The 21,492-nt window shown below is 55.0% G+C and overlaps 1 protein-coding gene across 1 annotated transcript in view; it reads right to left on the bottom strand.

Moving 5' to 3' along the window:
* The window catches only part of SND1 (staphylococcal nuclease and tudor domain containing 1), a 419,879-nt gene that overhangs the window by 8,055 nt on the left and 390,332 nt on the right, over positions 1 to 21,492 (bottom strand). The window contains exons 17-18 of the mRNA XM_052638359.1: positions 5,916 to 6,104; positions 800 to 941 (exon numbers count right to left, since the gene is read on the bottom strand). Of these exons, the coding sequence (XP_052494319.1) occupies positions 800 to 941; positions 5,916 to 6,104 (331 nt within the window). The remainder of the gene's footprint in view (positions 1 to 799; positions 942 to 5,915; positions 6,105 to 21,492) is intronic.

Here is a 21,492-nt window from a genome sequence, read left to right as displayed (position 1 = left end):
CTAAAATGTTTCCCTGCACAGGGTGGCAAATGAGAGGCGGGAGGTCAGGATGGACAGAGTAAAGGGAGTGGAGGTGGAAGCTGGGCCAGAGGGGCCCCAGTGCAGCTGCTGTGAGAGCCGGCTCTGCTGCCCTCTCTGCTCAGAAACCTGAGCTCTCTGCCGAGGGCAGGGGCCGGTGGGCACAGGGGATAGGACCCTGGCCTCAGTGCACAGCACTGGAGGGCAGGAGGAAGAGGGAAGACGGAGAAAGAGGGTCCTTCAGAAAGACTTCCTGGAGATGACTTCCCCTAGAGCGCCGCCTGTTTCCATGGCAACTGGTCAGCACTCGGGGCTTACAGGAACCTCTGGAGGAGGAGAAACCCCAGCAGAGACAAGCCCGGGCTCCCCCTACCCTGCCCTCCCCGGGAAGGCTGAGGGGCAGAGGCGCTGAGCAGAGCCGGCATGCGATTCTCAGCCACATGGAGACCATCTGTCCATTGCTTCCTGATAAGCTCCGAGGGCACGATCCTCCTGCCCAGCCCTGCCAGGGGTGTCTGGGAGGAAAACAATGATCTAAGAGTCTCAGAGCACCACCCAGACAGGACTGGACCTCAGCAGTCCTCAGAGGACCGCTTAGCCTCACCGGCCCCGTTGCGGCTGAGAATATGACCTCGGGCCCACAGCGCTGCTCAGGGGCCTGGGAGGTGGGCAGCAGCCGCAAGCTGTGCAGGGAGGCCCCTGGAAGCCTGGGGGCCCGGAGGTGGGCCGGCCCTGCGCCAGGAGCCGTGAGGCGGTGGAAACGGACCGGGTGTGCGCTCACCTGTCTCCACATCCTGCACGTAGAAGTGCAGGTCGTCGGTGATCTCTGTCACGAACACCGGCTTGTAGCTGGCCGAGCGCTCCTTCTCCTCCAGCACGGGCATCAACTCCTCCACGGGCTGCTCCTCGTAGTGGGCCCAGACCTGCACGTGTGGTCAGCAGAGGGGAGGTGAGGGGTTCAGGAAGTGAAGTCAGAAAGGATGCCAGGAAAGGGGCTCTGGGGAGGGGGGACCACTGCCCTGGGGGCGAGTGTGGGGGTGATGTTGCATCATGCTGGTCTGAGCCCCTGGAGGGCAGAGCTGGGGGTGGGGGAACTTCCAGTCCAGTAGCTCCCACACTCTGAGGCGTCTGGAACAACTGGGGATCTCCCTGGGAACGAAGGTGCCAGGGTACCCACCGCCTGCCCGTCAGGATGTGCTCTAATGGTCCCAGGGAAAGGGAATCAAACCTCAAGCCTCCCAGCGACTCCCACACATGCCAGGCGTGTGAGACCCTTGGCCCTGTGGTGGCGTCCAGTCCCCATCTCCTTCCCTCACACCCGCTGTGAGGGTCACTGAGCTCCCGGGGCCCTCCCACCGTCACAGGGCCGGTGCTGGGCCGTGGAGGGGAGGGCCGCCGCTGTGCGAGGGCGCCCGTCCTCTGCACCTCAAGGAGGCTGCCCTGACCCTGGCTGGGGAGCCGGCCGCCGCCCTCCACTTCCCTCCCCCTCCCTCCCCCAGCCCGGCACTGTCAGGGCTGCAGTGCTCAGAAGCGATGCGGGGTGACAGCGCGTCAAGGCCAATCCCGCGGCCAGGAGATTGTCTCAGTGGTGAGGCCTGTCAGAGCAGGGGAGGGAGACGGCCTTCCAGCGGGGCGGCGGAAAGGGGCTGGGGAGTCTGGGGGACTGGACCACACACTGGGTCCCTCAGACACACACACACAGGACTCGGGCAGGCGGTGACAGAAGTTATTAGCCCAAACCTTATAGGCTCACTAGGGGCCACACTAAACGTTACCCAAGTACTAGGTCATCTAATCCTCACAACAAGCTTTTCAAAAGGGATCAACATTACCCCCGATTTTAGAAACGAAGAAACCGAGGCACACAGGCTTGCTAGACGTGGCAGAACCAGGATTTGAACACAGGGGGCTGGGCCCTAGAGCCCTTCAAGGGGAATTTTGGCATCACCTGGGCCCCTGAACACAAAAGGCAGCGATGAGCAGTGGGAAAAGTCGTAGGTGGGAGTTGTGGACTCCGGTCCTTTCATTTTCCCCTTTAATTTGCTGTGTGACCTTGGTCAAGTCACATGCCTTCCCTGAGTCTCCTTTTCTTCCCCTGCAAGAGGCGGTAGTTAGACCACGTGAGCCTTCTGCTACACAGACTCCTGGGGCATGGTGGAGTGGTGTACCAAGAAACATATGCAAGCTGGAATTACTGAACCACTTTGGGCCACACCTGTGAAACCATGCTCTTGCCTCTAATGTGGCAGGAGTGTGTGTCCTTCCACTGGAAGGAGAGGCCTGGGCCCCGGGAACTGGAATGAGCAACAGGGACTTTCTGAGCCTGGTGGGGAGGCTGCCCGGGAGTGGCGGAGATGTCACCAGAGGCATTCCTGGCCCAGCGGTCTGTGCTGTGTGCCAGCCCCACCAGCACCACTCTCCAGACTGTGCCCCTACCTCTGCAGACCAAGTCAGGGCCTCCCTCCGCTCCTGTTCCCTGCCTTTCCCAGGCCCCTGCGCTGGGTCCTGAGCTGGCCCCCATCCTAACCCCACCCCACTTGCCTCGGCTGCAGGGGAGGGAGGCTTCTTTGCCTTGTGGACAGAATGGAAACAGACTGACAGGCTGAGAGTAGAAACTCCTCAAGCCAAGGTGCCTCAGGCGACAATGTCAGGCTTCCTCCTGGAGAGAGACGGTGGGGCATCTTCCCTGGCAGGTTCATGGGCCAGCGGGGTGGAGGTCAGGGATGATGCAGACAGAGCCTCGGGGTGGCCCTCGGGCCCCTTTCCTACCAGGAGGCAGAGACAGGCCAGTCCTATGGGGTCCCACAGCTCACGGGGCAGCGGGCAGGCGGGGAGCAGAGGACACTGGAAGCCTGAGGCTGCCCAAGGCCAGAAGAAGTGGAGCTGCTTGTCAGACGGGGCGCTCCATTTCTGAGAGGGCAGGCTTGGCCCTCAGTCACAGAGCCCTGCAGGGCCCCTGCAGAAGCTGGTCAGTGTGGCCCAGTCTGGTGGCTTTGTGGTGGGAAGGAGTCAGTCAGCTGGAGGGCAGGTCCCCACACTTAGAACAAGGGCAAGCTGGGCCCACACCGACTGCGGTTGTCCCTCTGCAGAACCTGGGCAGGGAGGGGCTCACACGTCAGCCAGACACCCTCTGTGACCCCTCGGTGGCCCTGGCTACAGATCCCGGGGGTGAGTGGGCAGGGAGCCCCCTCCCTCCTCTGCTCTGCACTGCTGGGTCAGCCACTTCCTGTCCTGCTCAGATCCCCTGCACCCCGGGGCCAGCTTAGTGGCAGAGGAGAGGGAGTCTCTTCTGTCCTCACCTGCCCCCACCCCCCCCCCCCCCCCCCCCCCCCGCCTTCCCTGCACTTCCTCCCGGGGGAGCCCCAGGTCCTCCTCCTCCTGGCAGGCTGCGGGCCATGTGGACTGAGGTTCCACTGCATGCAACCTTTCCTTTCTAAATCCTATTTAATACCACTGCTCAGGAGGCTCTGGAGGTGGGGCTGGCGTGCGGCCAGGGTGGTGGAGGCCTGCAAGCCCGCAGTGGGGAAGCTAAGCTCAATAAAAGCCAATCGATGGCCAATCCAGGCCTGTCAAGGGCCCTGCCAAGGTAGGAGTGGGGCAGAGGGTATGGGGGACAGACAGCTGCCATCTGAGGCTTCCTCTCTGGCCCTTAGACCTGCCCAGGATCCCGAGAGGAGGGGGAGGGGGAACCCTGCAACCAGCTTCCTACAGACTGGCCTCTTCACTAAGGAGAGGAGACGGCAAGGCGCAGGGGGGATCAGGCCTTGCAGGGAGGCAGCTAAATTCTCAGAGTGGGGAACACAGCATTGTCGGAGCTCCCCATTCAGACCTGCTCACATGCACATAATCACACACACACAAGACTTCTGTGTGCCCCTGGTCTCACAAAATCTCTCGTTATTAGCTTCCTCAGCCCACAGGAACCACGATGATCTCTTAACCCCAGATGCGGCTGTCTCTCGACAGCTAAGGCAGCTCTCACGGGGTCACCGGTGGGGCAGGCTGGGGATCCTAGGGACACCTCAGATACCAAGTTTACTGCTCCCCAGCTGACCCCCAGATTCTCCCGTCTGAGTCCAGCTAACTCAGAGGGCTGCTGCAAGGCTCTACCCACACTGTTCGCAGAGAGCAGCCCCGCCAGGAGGAGGGGGGGTCAGGCTAGATTCCCCCAGGCCTCAAGGAGGAGGGGATATGCAGGAGGGCCCCCAGAGGCGGGCGGGCCCTCGCACTGAGAGTGGTGTGCTGCATTTTAATTGGACTGGAATAAAAGCACGCAGCCTGTGTAAGTAATTAATCACTGGTAATTACTCCTCAGCACCATCACGTGGCACCAGAGAAATGATGACTTGGGTTCTTCCAGACAAATCCACTGCGTAGTAAATAGTGATGCCTGGCTCAGCACCTAAGCAAGGGGCTACGCTTTGGCCAGACTCCCTTCTCTGTCCTCTCCTTGGTCCCTGTGGGGTCTCTACTCTCAGACGGCAGAAGGCTACTCAGATCTGAAGAGATGGCTTCCAGGCTCAGGTGCCGAACAGCCAGGGAGCAGGGCCAGGGGGCAGAGATACTTTTAGAATCTGGGCCTTAGAGGTGGGCGCTTGCTGAACTGTCCCGCAGCTGTTAACTGGTTCAACCTTTGCACCACCTCTCGTCTATTCCCTACAGTGAGCAGAGGACACAGTGGGTGTCAGTCTTAAGTTCAGCTGTCACAGAAAGGAAACCCAAGAGGAAGTGCCTCTGCTGTAGGAGCCGAGGCTCCTGCTTCCCCATCACTCTAGGAAGACAGGCTATGATGGGAGCTGTAATGGAACCAGAACTGGGACAGAAGTGGAATCCTCCCCAGAGGCCCCATGGTGGCCCGCTCGCCCTCCAAGACGTGGGTAGTCTCTTCCGCCTGTCTTGGCCTTTGGAGCCACCTCTCCCTGGAGTCCTTCCAGCTCTAGTAGGGTCGATCACCTGTCCTAATCTCTAGGGGATGAGACTAAGAGACACAGAGATCCCTGAAGTCCTCCGGCACCTGGCCCCTGGGGGAAGTGTGATGCTCTCTCATGGGAGAGGTGGGAGGAGCCGGAGGCTTCTGGGCCCTGGGGACCCCACTCCTTTTGGCAGGTGTCTGGGCCTTGGCTCTGAGAGGCGAGTTGTAAGCCAGATGGCTGCCCCATGGGGAAGGAAACATTTATTCCTGGAACAAATTTATGGCTCAGCACGGCTGTCCCATGAAATCCTCCTCAAGCTCTGAGAAGCCCTGACAAATTGGTGGCCGGCTGATTTATCCCCATTATCAGGGCTGAGCCGTAAGTCAATGGCGACAGGCTGCGGGGGTAGGGGCAAGGGGCTGCCGAGCCCGGCTCCCATCACCAAACCGCTGGGTTCCTTAATCGTCCATTTGTTTCCAAAAGCTGCTTTCCGACCCACCCCCCTTGTCTCTTCAATGCAGTGTCTGCACAGACTGATGGGCTGTAAATCTGCTGTCCTAACAGCTTTATGCATCTCCTGGGGCAGCTTCCAAAATGGGCTTCCCTGCAGGGCAATGTGAAGGAAATTCAGACATGGGCTGCAGGCCACCCAGCCCCTCCGAGAGCACTGGAGGGTCGGGGGTGGGGAAGAAGGCCTCTGGTCTCGGGTGACCCTGGGCTCCAAGGTCACTGTCTAGGCAGCTTCCGGTGCCAGGCCCACCAGAGCCGGGGTGATGGACAGGAGTGCTCAGAGAGGGTCTGGGGCCTGCCTCAGCGTGGCGTTGCTGACGTGGGGTCTGACACCAACACCAGCCGGAGTCACTCAGTTGACGGGGGACAGAAGCCTCTGTCTGTTGTATGGAGGCAGCAGTGCTGGTGTGGAGGGAAGGGAGGGCAAGAGACGGCAGCCGCCCCTTCCCCGCCAGGCCCCATTCCACAGCCTACCTTCTCCTTTCTTTGCTTGGCGGCCTCCTCGGCAGACAGCAGGGATTTGTAGTAGGCGCTGCGCTCGGCGGTGAAGTGGACCTTGGAGAGCGCGTGCTCCACCAGCAAGACGGACAGGTTGGCGCCGTCGATGTGCAGCCAGCCGATGAAGTTGCCGGCCTTGTCCATGCTCTCCACCTCCACTTCTACCTAGGGAGCAGAAATAGGGGTGTCAGCTAGCAGCGGGAGCCTGGGGTGGGCAGGGGAGGAGAGAGGCCCCGGGGCCACTGCCACCACGGTCACTCCACGGGCAGGAACAGCTGGAACGGTGAGTCAGAGCGTGAGCTGGTGAGAGCCTCTGAGAACCCTTCACCTCAGTGCTGTGAGCTGGTCTATCTTTTCAGCTTCTTGCACCCCAGAACCACCGTTAAGAGATATGTCACTGACAAAGCAACTTCAGAACTCTCCTCTCCTCAAATCCCCTCCCCTTCCTCTTGAGCTGTGTGCGTGTTTGTGTGTGTACACAGCTAAAGGTCAGGGGTGAGTCAGGCAACACCCACTCCTGTTCAGCACCCACTGAGCCCCAGCTCTGCTAGGAAGACAGGCAAGCCTTGGGTGGAAGTGGAGAGCAAGGCAATCCCCAAGGAGGGGAGAACCTGTGTTCTTCCTGGAAGAGCTGAATGAAGTCATGCTTAATGAAGGCAATAAAAGCAGTGGGATGAGAGCCAGGTGAGAAGAGGCGGGAAGGGGACAGGTGGGCACAGTACACTGATGTGCAGGGGCAGTTAGGGGGTGATTCCAGCTGGAGGTTACCCCTTTGTAGGGGTGTGCTCACTGCCATCAGCCCTGACTTCCGGGCCGAGCACACTGGCTGATCCCCAGAGCCAGCAAGATCCCTGCAAAGCCCAGGGGCTCCCGGGCCTCCCCACCTGAGGGCTCCCCGAGACCCAGGACCCCTGACCCAGCAAGGATGCCGCTCTACCTCATAAAGGCAGTGGCCCAGGAGGAATTCCTTCTCAGCTTCTCTCCCAACCTCTTCCCCTGCTAAAGGGGCCTGTAAAAGCCTTCACTGCCAAACGTAAAAACTTGTATTCATTTAAACGGCTTCAAGCTCGATTAAGCAATAAAATGAGTGTCTAAATACCTGGGAGTTCTCTGAAGCCTGGGCAAGAGCCAGTGGCAGCTGCCGAGGACACGAATAGGAAGGAGCCGGGGTCCCGCCTTCCCGGTCCTGCTCTTTGTCTCTGCTCTGGGAGTCTCGTCCCCAGCATCTCTCTCGGCAGAGTTAGGACTCTGTCAGGTGTTCTTCCTATTCGTGAACACCCTCTTCCTACACGAAGCCCCCCATGACCCTTTCAGGTGGAATGCAAGTTCAACAATGCCTAAAGTGGCGGTATACTGTAGAAGGGGATACGAAGAGTTTATTAGAGTTACGAAAAGAAGGTATTATACCCATCCAATCCAACTTGATTTTATTAGTGGGGAAACTGAGACACAGGGGCAGTGGGGCCAGAAAGGGGCAGAGCTGAGAGCAGAGGCCAGCCTGCCCTGCTAGCCTTCTTCCTCCACTGCCTCCTTGGTGCCTCCCCTCCTCTCCCAGCCCTGTCTCAAGAGCATCCTTCCTCCAGTCACACCCCTGACTTCCCCCCCACCCCCCTCCCCACACTGTCCACTGGGTTAAGGCCAGCTCCCCCCACCATTCAGAACCCTGGACCTCGCCTCTCCCTGGTGGAGCCAGGGTGGAAGTGCTGGGCTCTGCTGGGTGGGGTCCACCCCACATGGGCACCAGGCTGCTGACGGCTGGAGGAAGGGAGGACCCGTAACTGTAGATGGCAAAACTGGTTTCCCCTTTCTCTAATCCCAGCAATTAATTCACTGGGAGGACCTGTGTGTGTGGTGGAGAACAGGTGGGCAAAATGGTACACGATAGAGCACAAGTGCCTCAAGAGCTCGCCAGCCAGTAAACTCACTGAAGTGAGTGACAAACTGCCCGAAGAGCCCTCTGCCACCTTGCAAGTGCCCTGGGTGCTGGAGCACTGCGCGTCCCGACAGTGGGAGGGCTAATGGTGGAGGAAGAGGCTGTGGGCTTGTGGGACTCAGACGAGAACAGGGATGGAAGGAGAATGCACGGGAAGACCGCCTCTTCTTCATTTGCCGCGCTTTATCAAGCATGCTAAGATCAAGCGGCAGCTGATCCCAGACGACTTCTGGGAGGAGTGGAGGACTGCCTGCCTCGTGTTTGGGGGCTCATGAGACAATGGGTAGAGTGGGAGTGCCGACACTGGCTCCTACCACTAATCCATGGGACTCCTTTGCATCCGGGGGCTCCCGAGACCCCTCCTCATGCCCAGCTGAAAACAAGTCAAACTGGTACAGTTCCCAGGCCCACGCCAGCGCCTCGTCTTCTTCCACTGTGTTCGCTGCCAGGTGTCCTTTTCCTAAAGCCAGGAAGGCTGCCCTGATCAAGCACGAGCCCTCCCTCCAGCCCCCAGGCTCGTGGTGGGCCGCTGCAGCTGTGACGAGAAGCCCGTGGCTTCCTCTCACACTAGGTTCCTGCGGTGGAGGAAAGATCCTCCGAGACATGAGCTGCAGGGGCGACCAGACAGGTACAATCCGTCTCTCCTGTCAGGCGCCCAGGCTCAGACCCTGCTTGCCAACCTCTAATTCACACTTCACCCTCTGAGGCCACAAACCAGATGCCGACCTCTCAAGGCTCCTGCGGGGCAGACGCCAGCGAGTGACTAAGCAGCCACACCTGGGGCCAGCACCGCTGGGGAGCAGCCAGGCTCTCTTGGCAGGTGAGCCCTGGCTTCACACGTATCCAGCCTCTCCCTGCCGGCAATCGATACGCTAACTTGGGCTTGACAAGCCCCTGGGCCCAGCCGGCCGCAGAGGAAAGAAATCTCTGGCCTTGGGCACCGTGCTGCTGCCCAATCCGTCTTGGGCTGTGGAGGGAGAGATAAAGCTGTCGCCTGCGGGTCCCCGCTTCCCCTTTTATTACAGCTGCTGCCACCACAGTAATTTCTCAGTCAAACAATGGGGCTTTAGGGAAGGTAGGCTGGTCTTAGAGGAGGGTTGGGGCTGGGCCAATGTTCCTGCTACACCTAGGTCTCTGGGCTTCTGGCCTTGCTTGACATGCCCCAGCCTAGATGCGCAGAGGGTTCAGGGTGAAGTCTTGACTATACAGGGAGCAAACCGAGGGTGCAGTGGGCACTCCCAGGTTGGTCTACATGTTCATCTTTCATCATGTCTCTCTTTCACACTCACTGCTGAGAATCTGTGACTTGACTATAAAATTACATGGGTCCATATCTGTGACGGGGTTCCCTGGTGGCTCAAGCAGTAAAGAATCTGCCTGAAACGCAGGAGACCCAGGTTCAATCCCTGGATCAGGAAGATCCCCTGGAGAAGGAAATGGTGACCCACTCCAGTTTTCTTGCCTGGAAAATTCCATGGACAGAGGGGCCTGGTGGGCTACAGTCCATGGGCTCTCAAAGAGTTGGACAGGACTGAGCAACTAACACTTTCAGCTCTTCATATCTGTAAAAGCTCCATTTCTCTATTCAACTTTAAGCCTCAATCTTAAGACTCATCAAATTTTTGGTATTTTTCTAATTAAAAAGATATATTCATACTCAGTCTCTCTAGTTATCTGTGATACTTATTGCTATAAAGTTACTGTGAACAAGGAATTAGGGAATCCTGAACCACTGCCTCCCGGGGAAACACAGGGTTGGTTCCTATGACTCCAGCTACATTTCTATCAACTTATCAATACACAACCTGCTTCGATGATGGTTTCTGTTTAAAGACACTGTATTTAATACATATTGATGATTCATTAACAATGATCTCACAGCCAAGACCGCTGTCACTCATGCCTGAATAAAGCTTATCTAACACATGGATTTTCTCAAGGCGCATCACAGCCGTCCTGCACTCAGGAGCACTAGACAGCACTTTAGCGCTATGCTTAGAGGCCATTTTTAACTGCAACATAAAGTGCAGAAACCCTGAAAACCTTGGTGCTAAGCAGACCTGAGTAGGACATTTGTTTGCAGGATGAGAGCTGAAACAAGAAGGCAGAGCCACTGCGTGTGCAGCCTCAGCTGGGAATGTTCTCCCTGGGAGACTGGCTGCTCTGTGCACATTCACAAATGCTCCAAAAAGTTGCAGGGGTACTGACAGAGGTAACAAATTTCAGCAAGTGAGTGAACTCACAAATGTGGGCTCACTTATAATTAGGATTTACCATATACAGATGTTGTAGCTGTTCAGTCGCTAAGTTGTGTCCAACTCTTTGCAACATGCCAGGCTTCCCTGTCCTTCACTATCTCCTGAAGTTTGCTCAAGTTCATGTCCATTGAGTCAGTGATGCCATCCAAGCATCTCATCCTTCTCCTCCTGCCTTCAATCTTTCCCAGCATCAGGGTCTTTTCCAGTGAGTCGGCTCTTCACGTCAGGTGGCCAAAGTACTGGAGCTTCAGCTTCAGTCCTTCCAATGAATATTCAGGATTGATTTCCTTTAGGATTGATTTCCTTTAGGATTGACAGGTTTGATCTCCGGTATACAGAGTATGAGCAGAAATTTCCTGCAAGTTGCCTCCAACTGCAGACTGGAATTAGGGGAGGCTCTCTCTTGTCAAGTGCACAGGAAACCTCTTTTGGTCTCTTTCTGGCTACCCCAAGTGTTGGTGAGACATTACTCATGGAGTGCGGTGTAAAGTGAGATGCGCTATATACAACGTGGCTGCCTGTCTCTTCAGCATCTTGGACGAGATGTTTCACGAAGAGACCTGGACTTTCTGTCCAGTGGCTTGGGGGGCTTCCTGCAACGGCACTGGCATCAGGGAGGTAAGGCCTTGGGTGATCACCATGGGCTGCCACAGCACTTCATGTGGGCATTTGGTGTGTACACAGGTGGGCTGATAATAGCCTTGAGGGGCTCACAGGTACATGTGGACACAAGCAATGTCAGCAAGGGACAGATGATGGCTTTCCTCACTGCCAAATGCTGGGACTTAGGAACACATGGAGCTGGGGGGAGGAGAGGCTCCGAGAAGGGCGTGCCACGTGCAGGGGGTGGCTTTGTGATAACTCTGGTTAAGACAGAAGCAAGAGCCTAGATGTCTAAGGGCAGACCTGACCCTCAGGAGCTGAAGGACACGGAGGTGCTGCCGCACTGGACATCCTGGGTGCTCTGCTCACCTGCCAGCATCTCTCGTCCTCTGCTCCTGACGCTGGCAGAGTGGGCGGGGATTTTGTGGTTCTGAACTAGGCCCCGTGAGCTGAGCTCTTCCAGATTCAACACCATCTTCCTGTGACAGCTTCCCTAACCTTGGCCTGCAGTGAATTGAACACCTCGCCCGGATATCTCCCTCTGACACTCAGGGACCAGTGTAGAGCACAGAGGTTAAGACCATGGACTCCAGAGCAGAGACGTTTACTCACCATCTCCTTGACTTTTGGTGAGTCAATTACCTTGGAATTGTGATAGTACCTATCTCAAAAGACGTGTTTTGATGACTAAATGAGCCAACGTAAGTATGTTAAACACTTAAAAGGGTGCTTGACACACAAATGCTTCTTCAATTATTTACTTCCTGGGGAGGAGCAGTTATTTCAAAATGCCCCTATTCACCAGCTAAAATGGTGCCAGTGGTAAAGAACCTGCCTGCCAATGCCGGAGACATGAGACTTTTGTTTGATCCCTGGGTTGGGAAGAGTCCCTGGAGGAGGGCACAGCAACTCACTCCAGTATTCTTGCCTGGAGAATCAATCCCACAGACAGAGAAGCTACAGTCCATGGGATCGCAAGAAGTTGGACACTGAAGCAACTTAGCACTCACGCAGACCTGTCAGCTCCAATGGGAACCAAGCTTGTTCTCTAAATCTGCCCCAGAGCTGGGTGTACTGACTGGGCCACGACATGGTAGAAAGAGCATGAATCCTGCAGTCAGACAGACCTGGGCTCAAATCCTAACTCTGACCATGAGTTTTTGGTGATGTACAACGGCATCCACTTCCTTCAACTCAGGGCCAGCTGACAGCAGTCAGGCTAGTTGCAACCAGCAGCAGCTCTGCTTGGCTGAGCTCAATTCCCTTGGTTCTCAGTCAGAGAGGTAGGTGAGGGAAGAGGTGGTTAATCAGAGTGGGCAGGGGTGGGGAATCTTTCTCCACCACAGGGCCAATCAGGGGGTGTGGTCCGGCCAGCCACGCCCAGTGGGAAAGCAGCTAGACCCACCGGTCCCGGGCTGTGTGGGCCGGGGTAGCCAGAGGGCCCTGCTGCCTCACAGTGGGACATGTCCTCCTGCTCCCGAGCACATTAATGTGCCACTAATGAAATTGTTCTGGCTTATTTACCAAATTAATACAAACGGCACAGGCTGTTAATTTGCACGTCTCCTAATTACTGAGGAAGTGTTCCTGTCCCAGGCAGCACACACACCTCAGTTCCCACCCAGGCAGGCTGTGGTCTCACCCTTCCCGGCTGTGGCTGCGGGGAATGGGGAAGGGGAGAAAGAGAGAGGAGAAAAGAGCAGATGGGGGCAGGCTTCCAACCCAGGGAGGGAAGGCGGCGGTGGTGGCGAGCATGTTTCGTTTCTCACGGCCCTTTTCCTAGTGGTTGGATTATCTTGGCCCCCGCCACAAACATATTCTCAATCCCTGCCCCACCACTCCAACTGGTCCCCTTCTTTTCTTGTCTGGATTCTGTCCAGCTTCTTAACACAGGAGCTGCTTCAGTCAAGCGGGCGGAGGGGGCTGAGTCATTCTCCCATCCAGGCAGTTGAGGCACCTTCTGCTCCGGGGAGCCATGTGGGGCCAGCCAGGTGAGGGTGGTGGGTGTGCAGGAGCTGAGAGGAGTGAAAGGCAGGCAGGGCTGATGTTCTTACAGAGAGGACGACTCACGTGCCCAGGCCCTCCCCAGCCGATCAGCCTTCTGAAAGTAATGGGTGTGTCTGGGGAAGAACACGCGAGAGCTCAGCTGGAAGACCAGAGGAAATGCCAGCCGCCTTGGGGCTTCATTTAGCTGCCCGGCCTCTCCTGCTCCAGGAGCCAAGATGGATGTCCAGTGGCTCTGAGTCTGGGGGTGACGCTGGGAAGACCAAGGGCCCCTCCTGTAGCCTTCTTCATGGTAGGGCGGGGGCGGAGTGTGCTGGAGGCTGCCTCCGTGAAAAGGCTAGCTTCGACAAAGCCGCCAGGGGCACTCAGGGCAAGAGAACTTGATACTGAACCAGGGAGGACGCACAGCTGGGGGTGGCATGCTCTGGATGGTGACTTAGGGCAGCCCAAGGAGGTACAGCACAGAGGGGATTTCCGGCAAAATGCAGGAGTGGCGAGAGTCTCCCCTCCCATATAACCCCTCTTTCCCTTTTTGTGTACTGGGAGAATGAAAGAGAGGTAGTCTCTCCCAAGAGCCTCTCATCCTTTCTCCTGCGCAGTGCCCAAGGCAGCAGAGGAAATCACTGAGCCTCAGCCCCAGAGGCTGGGAGGCCAAGGAACTCCTGCAGCACAGCTGCCGGGACGCTCCCTCCCCCCAGGGAGGTGGCTGCCTCGGGCAGGACAGGTGATCCCAGGTAGGCAGCAGCTCAGGGCACCCCTGCCCTGGAGCATCTGGGAAGGAAGACTTCCTACCCAAGGGGGGCGAGGGGATGCTGGCTGCATGTTCCCCCTGAAGGCAGAGGAGTGCTCAGCGCTACCTCTGGGGAGGTGACATCAGGGGTCCCAGTGATAGGCAGAAGCCACCATCCTCCCCATACACTGGCTGGTCCCAGCCCTGCTTTCAGTAACCTCAAGGCCATCGGCAACAAGCCTGGAACTGGGAATAAGAGAGGAGTGAGGCTTGGATGGGGAGAAGGCTTAGAGGCACAAAGCAAAATCTTCGGACTAAACAGCCATCCAGGGACCAGCTCTGCCTCTTCTGGGCTGGGCATCCCCCTGCAGTTGCTCTGCGTGTCAGTGAGTGATCAACCAGGTTTGTAAGGTTTTTTCTGCTCAGAACTTCCTAAGGTATGAGCTGGGATTGGGGGTGGCGGCACTGGCGGTGCACCGGTATGACTGGGAGGTGCTGAGAGAGAGAAGGGCCGGCGGGGAGGCCCGGCAGGCAGCCCAGTAGGAGCCTGTGGAGAGGGGAAGGTGGAGCTCGGGGAGAGAGGAAGAAAGGCACTCCAGCTCTCCTCCACCCACGCATCCCAAACAGAGCTTTCTGCAGGGTAGGTGAGTAGCAATCCAGAGCAATCTGAGTGCCAACGAGCCTCCTCTCCCGCCTCGCATGGCAGCCGCGCTGCCGGCCGGGGTTGCCACCATCCCCCATACATACTGCTGTAATGTGCTCCCGCCGCTGGAGCTGTGAACTTGAAGAGACACCTCACCTTAACATAGTAGCAGCTTAACACAGCTGACTCTTCCCCTCCACTTGCGGCCACGCGTGCACACCGATGTCTTTCAGAGATGATAAACATTAACACGACGCGATTGATAATGGAACGCTCTGGGAGCCGCAGAGGCAGTGCCTATGAAATGCCCCCTGGGCCACATTACTGTGGGTGGATGGTGAGGGGGCAGGTGAGGGTCCATCCCAAACTTCCCTGTGCTCCTGGAGTAGCAGGGCTCCAGCCCCTACCAGTGCGTTACTACCCAGCCCCTCAACAACCTGCAGACCAGATGATGCATTCGAGACCAACCCACAGCGCCAACTGTTCTCTGGAAAACCTCGTTTCTGACATTTGTGTGCTGGTCTAAGCCAAGGCCCTAGGAATGCCTGCAAATCAGGCCCGGGTTGGCACAGTGGCCACTAAGCTCCTAGAAATTGAGGGTTGGCCTGAGCACTGGGTGAGATGGCCCAGCTGGGAGCTCAGGGCTTCCTTCTTTCTCTCCTGGAATACCTCAGGGGTGCGGGGTGGGATGCCAGAGGTGGGGGGCCAGGGGCAATTCCTGGTCATGCCTGAGGCAAAGAGGAGGAGCCAGGGCGATCAGCATCGCTCAGTCTGCTGGGAAATGCAAACCTGCTGACTCCAGGCCTTTGCAAGCAGTAACACAGTTTACAAACTGACGCAATCTGTTCCTTTGGTGCAGACAATAAGGAAAGCAGACTGTTCATCTTCCTAGGAAAACCCAAGGCTGCGGACTGGAGGGCGATTTAACTGTCTCTTCCTTGAGGTTCACACAGGGAGTGTGGCTCAATCGGGGGCCCTACACCTGTGCAGGGCACCCCAGTGGCATCCTTTCCCAGAGGCTTTCTGAGCTCGAGGCTGGCTTTGGAAGTCCTTCTGAGAGTGGGGTGCACCTGAATGGTCCAGCTTCTCCTCGTGCTCCCAGTGATGCAGAGAAGAGCGGTCCTACCAGAGAGAGCAGTGAGGGCCGCTCCTCATCCAGAGTTTACAGATAGCACCTGGAGACTTGGTCCCTTGGAGACCAGAACCCTCGGTGTGGGCCACATGGAGTTCTCCCAAGCCTAGACAGAGTCCCTGAGGCTGTACCTGTGCCTCGCAGGGACTGAACTAGGGGTGAGAAGTCGAATGCCCTCTTTTCTCAGGAGAAATTAGTGTATGACCTGTGGTGGCTCAGCAGTAAAGAATCTGCCTGTGAAGCAAGAGCTGCAGGCGACACTGGTTTGATCCCTGGGTGGGGAAGATCCCCTGGAGGACAGCATGGCAACCCACTCCAGTATTCTTGCCTGGAGAATCCTATGGACAGAGGAGCCTGGAGGGTTGCAGTCCGTGGGGTTGCAAAGAGTTGGACACGACTGAAGCGACTCAGCATGCATGCACATGACCCATGGAGGAACTGTGTGAGGCTGTCAAATCTCTGACCCAAAGGTAACCAGATCGGGTCACATATGAATGCCAGCTATGCCTCTGTAGGCCCTTACACCTTCCTGATATCAAGGTCTGTGCGGGGGCAGGTGTACTCTGCTTTGCAGATCTAGACTCTCAGGCTTTACCTGAACCACCGTGGATTTCTGTGCGGACCCACACTTCGCCTTTATAAAGCACCCACGGTGGCACTGTTACCCCCCAAAATAAAGTCTTCCACTGTTTTCATTGTTTCCCCATCTATTTGCCATGAAGTGATGGGACCGGATGCCATGATCCTAGTTTTTTAAATGCTGAATTTTAAGCCAGGTTTTTCACTTTCATCAAGAGGCTCTTCAGTTCCTCTTTGCTTTCTGCCATAAGGGTGGTGTCATCTGTGTATCTGAGGTTATTGATATTTCTCCCGGTAATCATGATTCCAGCTTGTGCTTCATCTAGCCCAGCATTTCGCAAGATGTACTCTGCCTATAAGTTAAATGAGCAGGGTGACAATATACAGCCTTGAAGTACTCCTTTCCCTATTTGGAACCAGTCTGTTGTTCCATGTCCAGTTCTAACTGTTGCTTCTTGACCTGCACACAGATTTCTCAGGAGGCAGGTCAGGTGGTCTGGTATTCCCATCTCTTCAAGAATTTTCCACAGTTTGTTGTGATCCACACAGTCAAAGGCTCTGGCGTAGTTAATAAAGCAAAAGTAGATGTTTTTCTGGAACTCTCTTGCCTTTTCTATGATCCAGTGGATGTTGGCAATTTGATCTCTGGTTCCTCTGCATTTTCTAAATCCAGCTTGAACATCTGGAAGTTCATGGTTCACATACTGTTGAAGCCTGGCTTGGAGAATTTTGAACATTACATTGCTAGTATGTGAGATGAGTGCAATTGTGCGTTAGTTTGAGCATTCTTTGGCATTGCCTTTCTTTGGGACTGGAATGAAAACTGATCTTTTCCACATTTTTGGGCTCCAAAATCACTGCAGATGGTGACTGCAGCCATTAAAAGATGCTTGCTCCTTGGAAGAAAAGCTATGACCAACCTAGACAGCATATTAAAAACAGACATTACTTTGCCAACAAAGGTCCATCTAGTTATGGCTATGGTTTTTCCAATAGTCATGTATGGATGTGAGAGCTGGACTATAAAGAAAGCTGAGCACTGCAGAATTGATGCTTTTGTACTGGTGGTGTTGGAGAAGACTCTTCAGAGTCCCTTGGACTGTAAGGAGACCCAACCAGTCAATCCTAAAGGAAATCAGTCCTGAATATTCATTGGAAGGACTGATGCTGAGGCTGAAACTCCAATACTTTGGCCACCTGAGGTGAAGAACTGACTCATTTGAAAAGACCCTGATGCTGGGAAAGATGGAAGGTGGGAGGAGAAGGAGACGACAGAGGATGAGATGGTTGGATGGCGTCACGACGTGATGGGCATGAGTTTGTGTAGGCTCCAGGAGTTGGTGATGGATAGGGAAGCCTGGCATGCTGCAGTCCGTGGGGTCGCAAAAAGCTCAACACAACTGAGTGCCTGAACTGAACTGAACGGTGGCATTAGTGATTAATTCTTTTCCTTCCACACTGGAGAAAAAGAACCTGGCTCTAGGGAATTCTCTGGTGGTCTGGTGGTTAGGACTCTGTGCCCTCATTGCCAAAGGCTGGGGGGTCAATCTCTGGTTGGGGAACTAAGATCCTACAAGCCCTTGGTGTGGCCAAAAAAAAAAAAAAAAAAAAAAGGACCTGGCTGTAGATCACACTCTCTTGCTTTCTCGGGCACCTGTCTCTTATCAGTCACCTTTTCCTCTAATCACCACCCGACTCCCTTTCTATCAGCATCTACCTCTTTGTCTACAAATCTCACTCATCCTAGAAAACCTAGCTCTGACCTTGCATCCCATCCAGTCAACCTTTCTCTCTTAACCCAGGGACCTCTTTCCCTTCACCTCCATCCACTCCTCCATCTCACACAGCCGATCGACATTCCAACGTGATTATCACTTCAAAGGTCACTCAAGACCTCTTAATCGCCATTTTATTAGCTTCTTCTCAGGTGTCTGACAAAGCTAAGCACCGCCGCCTTCTATTTCGAAGCTCTTTTTTAAGGCCTCTGTGATTCCCAACCTTCTGCATGCTTTCTTAGTTTCAGTTGTGAATTCTCTCCCACCAACACGCCCCCTGAATATGGACATTCCCTGGGGGGCCACCTGAAGCTACGGACAGTCCCTGTATTGCACAGCTCAGAGTTATATGACACCATCGCTCCTATTTCCAGCCCAGACTGCTCTTTAGGACTTACCTCCATCATATACATTTCAAATGTAACAAGCCCAATCCTGAATCCACTGTCTTCACTATAAAACCTGCACTTCCACCTGCGTTTCTTGTCTCACTCAGAGCGAGCAGCTTAGAAATCATCCTGGACTCCTTTCACATTCACAGTCAACCTCCAGGTCACAGTGGTCCTACTTCATAAACACCTCTTGACTTGTCCCCCTCTTCGTCCTTCCTGCCACTCCCTGAGTTCAGGTCCTGGCTTTGGGGGAACACTCCCTGCCCCCAGCCTCACCACTTCCCAATCGCCCCCCTGTGATGCCGCAGGGTGTGGCTTATCATAGGCAGTGCAGCTCTGTGGTTAGCCAGACCATCGGGGTTCACATCCTGCTCTCCTACTTACCAGCTATGTGGTCTCGAGTGGGTCACTTAACCTCACTGGGTCTAAGTTTTCTCCTATTTGTCAAATGGGCATCATAATGGCACTTACCTCAAAAGGGTTTTATTAAAGAATAAATGAACTGACCCAAATCAAACACTTAAGAGATGTTTGGCATATAGGACGTTCTCAGTAGATGTTGTCACTTTGCAAAAAAAAAAAAAACACAAAAACCCCCAACAAACAAATCGGATCACCTTTTTCTTTGCCAAAATCCTTTCCTTAATTCTCTGCTGAAGTTCAAATTCCTCAGCACAGTACAGGATCAATTCCTTATAAAACTGGGTTGTTGCTGGTCTCACCTTCCAACCATTCTGGCCCTCATTATTTTGGAGTCATGCCAAACCAACTCCAGCTTCACACAGGTGCTTTGTCCCAGGCCTCTGGGCAGGCCACTCCCCCTGGCTAGAACACTTCTTCCTATTGCTACATCTGTGAGCTCCGACTCAACCTATCCACCAAGCGTCTACACACTCGGACCACACCTTTATATACTTGATGCTTTTCCTCACAGCACCTTTTTCACACCAATATTAACTGGAGCATTCATTGTGGGCATTTATTAACGGCTTGTTGTCCAGTCGCTCAGTCATGTCCGACTCTTTGCGACCCCAGGAACTGTAGCAGGTCAGGCTCCTCTGTCCATGGTGCATAGTAGGCACACAATAGATGTCCTAGCCTCTCCACATCACTGGGACAGAAAAGTTCCCCTGTCTTTGGACAAGTCCACTGGCACCTGACTAACGGGAAAAGGCCTGTTTCCAGAACCCTTCTAAGGTGACAGGGTGTTCGTTCCCACAGTGGGTCTGCTCACAGAGGAGCTCAGAGGGGCACAAACCGGCTTCAGCCTATGATGACTCAGAGGCACCTGGACGTCACCTGGAGCAGAAGGGGCTGTTTCGCACCTGCTGTGCCGGTACTGACTACAACCGGAGCAAGGCCGGGTGCCTCTATCTGGGCAGCACAGGCAGTAGCTGTGTGCACCTCCCCAGCCTCCTCCACAACCCCTGCTCCTGGCCACCATCCCCGAGCAAGGCGGCGGTGAGAAGCCGAGCAGATGGAAGACAGCTAGAGGAGGAACTACGAGGACAGGGCGAGGCCCCGGGCCACCCTCGGGGGCTAAATCCTCCAAGCCAGGGGCTGGGTGTGCTGGTTGGGCCATGGTAGCCTGAGGGAACATCTGAGCACAGGGCTGAGAAACCCTCAAGGTCTCTGGCCCTTCTAGGAGAGCAGGGACACTTCCGAGAAAAGTCAACAACGGCTGGAATGGAGGAACCTGGGGTGTGGACAGGAAGCCAATGCCTCATTCAGCCAGGTCAGAGCTGTCAGAACTGGGCTGTGGTTGGGGGGGCCCTCCGGGGTTGGGCTGGGATAGGAGTGTGTGCGCTGATGGAAGGGACAGGGGGCTTCTCCTCTTTCATCATCACCTGGTCTCTAGGCAACAGTGCCACAGACACCAATCCGTCTTGCAAGCCAGAAGAAGGCACCAGAGAGAAGGACCTGAACAGACAGAAATTCCACACTGGCAGCTAAGGACCAGGCAGTTTACTCATTCCATTGCACTCAATACAAGAAACGGCAAACAATCTCACAGAAACACAGAAAGCCCATCTTTCCCGATGAATGTCAGATCCAGGGCATGAAAAGACAGCTGGAGCCACTGTCCCCAGAGGAAGATGCCCTGCCCTGTGCCCCCTTCCTTTCCTCCTCATGTCTCCCTCACCATCCAGCTGGCTCAGAAGGTACCATCTCCTCTGGGCTCCTCTCAAGCAGCCCCCCAATCCTGGAGTCACCATATCCTTCCTTAAGTCCATCCTGCCTTCACCTGACAATCACGAAGCCTGGCCCTGCCTGCTGAGCCTGCCAGGCAGCACATCGTGTGTGTGCTGTGTGCCATCACCCAGGTAGGGGCCAGCAGTCCTGCTGACCTGCACCCCTGGACGGGCCTCAGAGAAAGAGCCCTGTCCTCTCTCCCCACTAAGGAGCTGCTCTCTCAGGCCCAGTAGAGAGGAGATCTGGGCATTTTGGGGCACCACGTCTGATGCACATTCACAAACTCTGTTCAAACCACTTGTAACTTTAACTTCAGTAAATCTGGCTGTTACCTCTTGTAACACAGTAAGGAAAATAATACCCCATGCAATGCTATAGAGCCCCAGCACCTGCAGTCTTTGGGTCCTGGCAGTGCTGGTTTGAGAGGGCTGTCCTTTCGTGTGCTCACCCTCCTGTCACGTGGGGAAACTGAATTACTGCTCTGTAGGACTGGGAGGTGGGAAGAAGCACAAGCTAGAATTAAGATTGCCAGGAGAAATATCAATAACCTCAGATATGCGGATGACACCACCTATATGGCAGAAAATGAAGAACTAAAAAGCCTCTTGATGAAAGTGAAAGAGGAGAGTGAAAAAGTTGGCTTAAAGCTCAACATTCAGAAAACGAAGATCATGGCATCTGGTCCCATCACTTCATGGGAAATAGATGGGGAGACAGTGGAAACAGCATCAGACTTTATTTTTGGGGGCTCCAAAATCACTGCAGATGGTGACTGCAGCCATGAAATTAAAAGACGCTTACTCCTTGGAAGGAAAGTTATGATCAACCTAGATAGCATATTGAAAAGCAGAGACATTACTTTGCCAACAAAGGTCCGTCTAGTCAAGGCTATGGTTTTTCCAGTGGTCATGTATGGATGTGAGAGTTGGACTGTGAAGAAAGCTGAGCGCCGAAGAATAGATGCTTTTAAACTGTGGTGTTGGAGAAGACTCTTGAGAGTCCCTTGAACTGCAAGGAGATCCAACCAGTCCATTCTGAAGGAGATCAGCCCGGGATTTCTTTGGAAGGACTGATGCTAAAGCTGAAACTCCAGTACTTTGGCCACCTCATGCAGGGAGTTGACTCATTGGAAAAGACTCTGATGCTGGGAGGGATTGGGGGTAGGAGGAGAAGGGGATGACAGATGATGAGACGACTGGATGGCATCACTGACTTGATGGACATGAGTTTGAGTGAACTCCGGGAGTTGGTGATAGACAGGGAGGCCTGGCGTGCTGCAACTCATGGGGTTGCAAAGAGTCGGACATGACT

The sequence above is a fragment of the Budorcas taxicolor genome, chromosome 4 (genome assembly GCF_023091745.1).
Source record: "Budorcas taxicolor isolate Tak-1 chromosome 4, Takin1.1, whole genome shotgun sequence".
Taxonomy (NCBI): Eukaryota; Metazoa; Chordata; class Mammalia; order Artiodactyla; family Bovidae; genus Budorcas; species Budorcas taxicolor.
The sequence above is the reverse complement of the archived record's forward strand: the minus strand, read 5'-3'. Positions and strand labels throughout refer to the sequence as shown.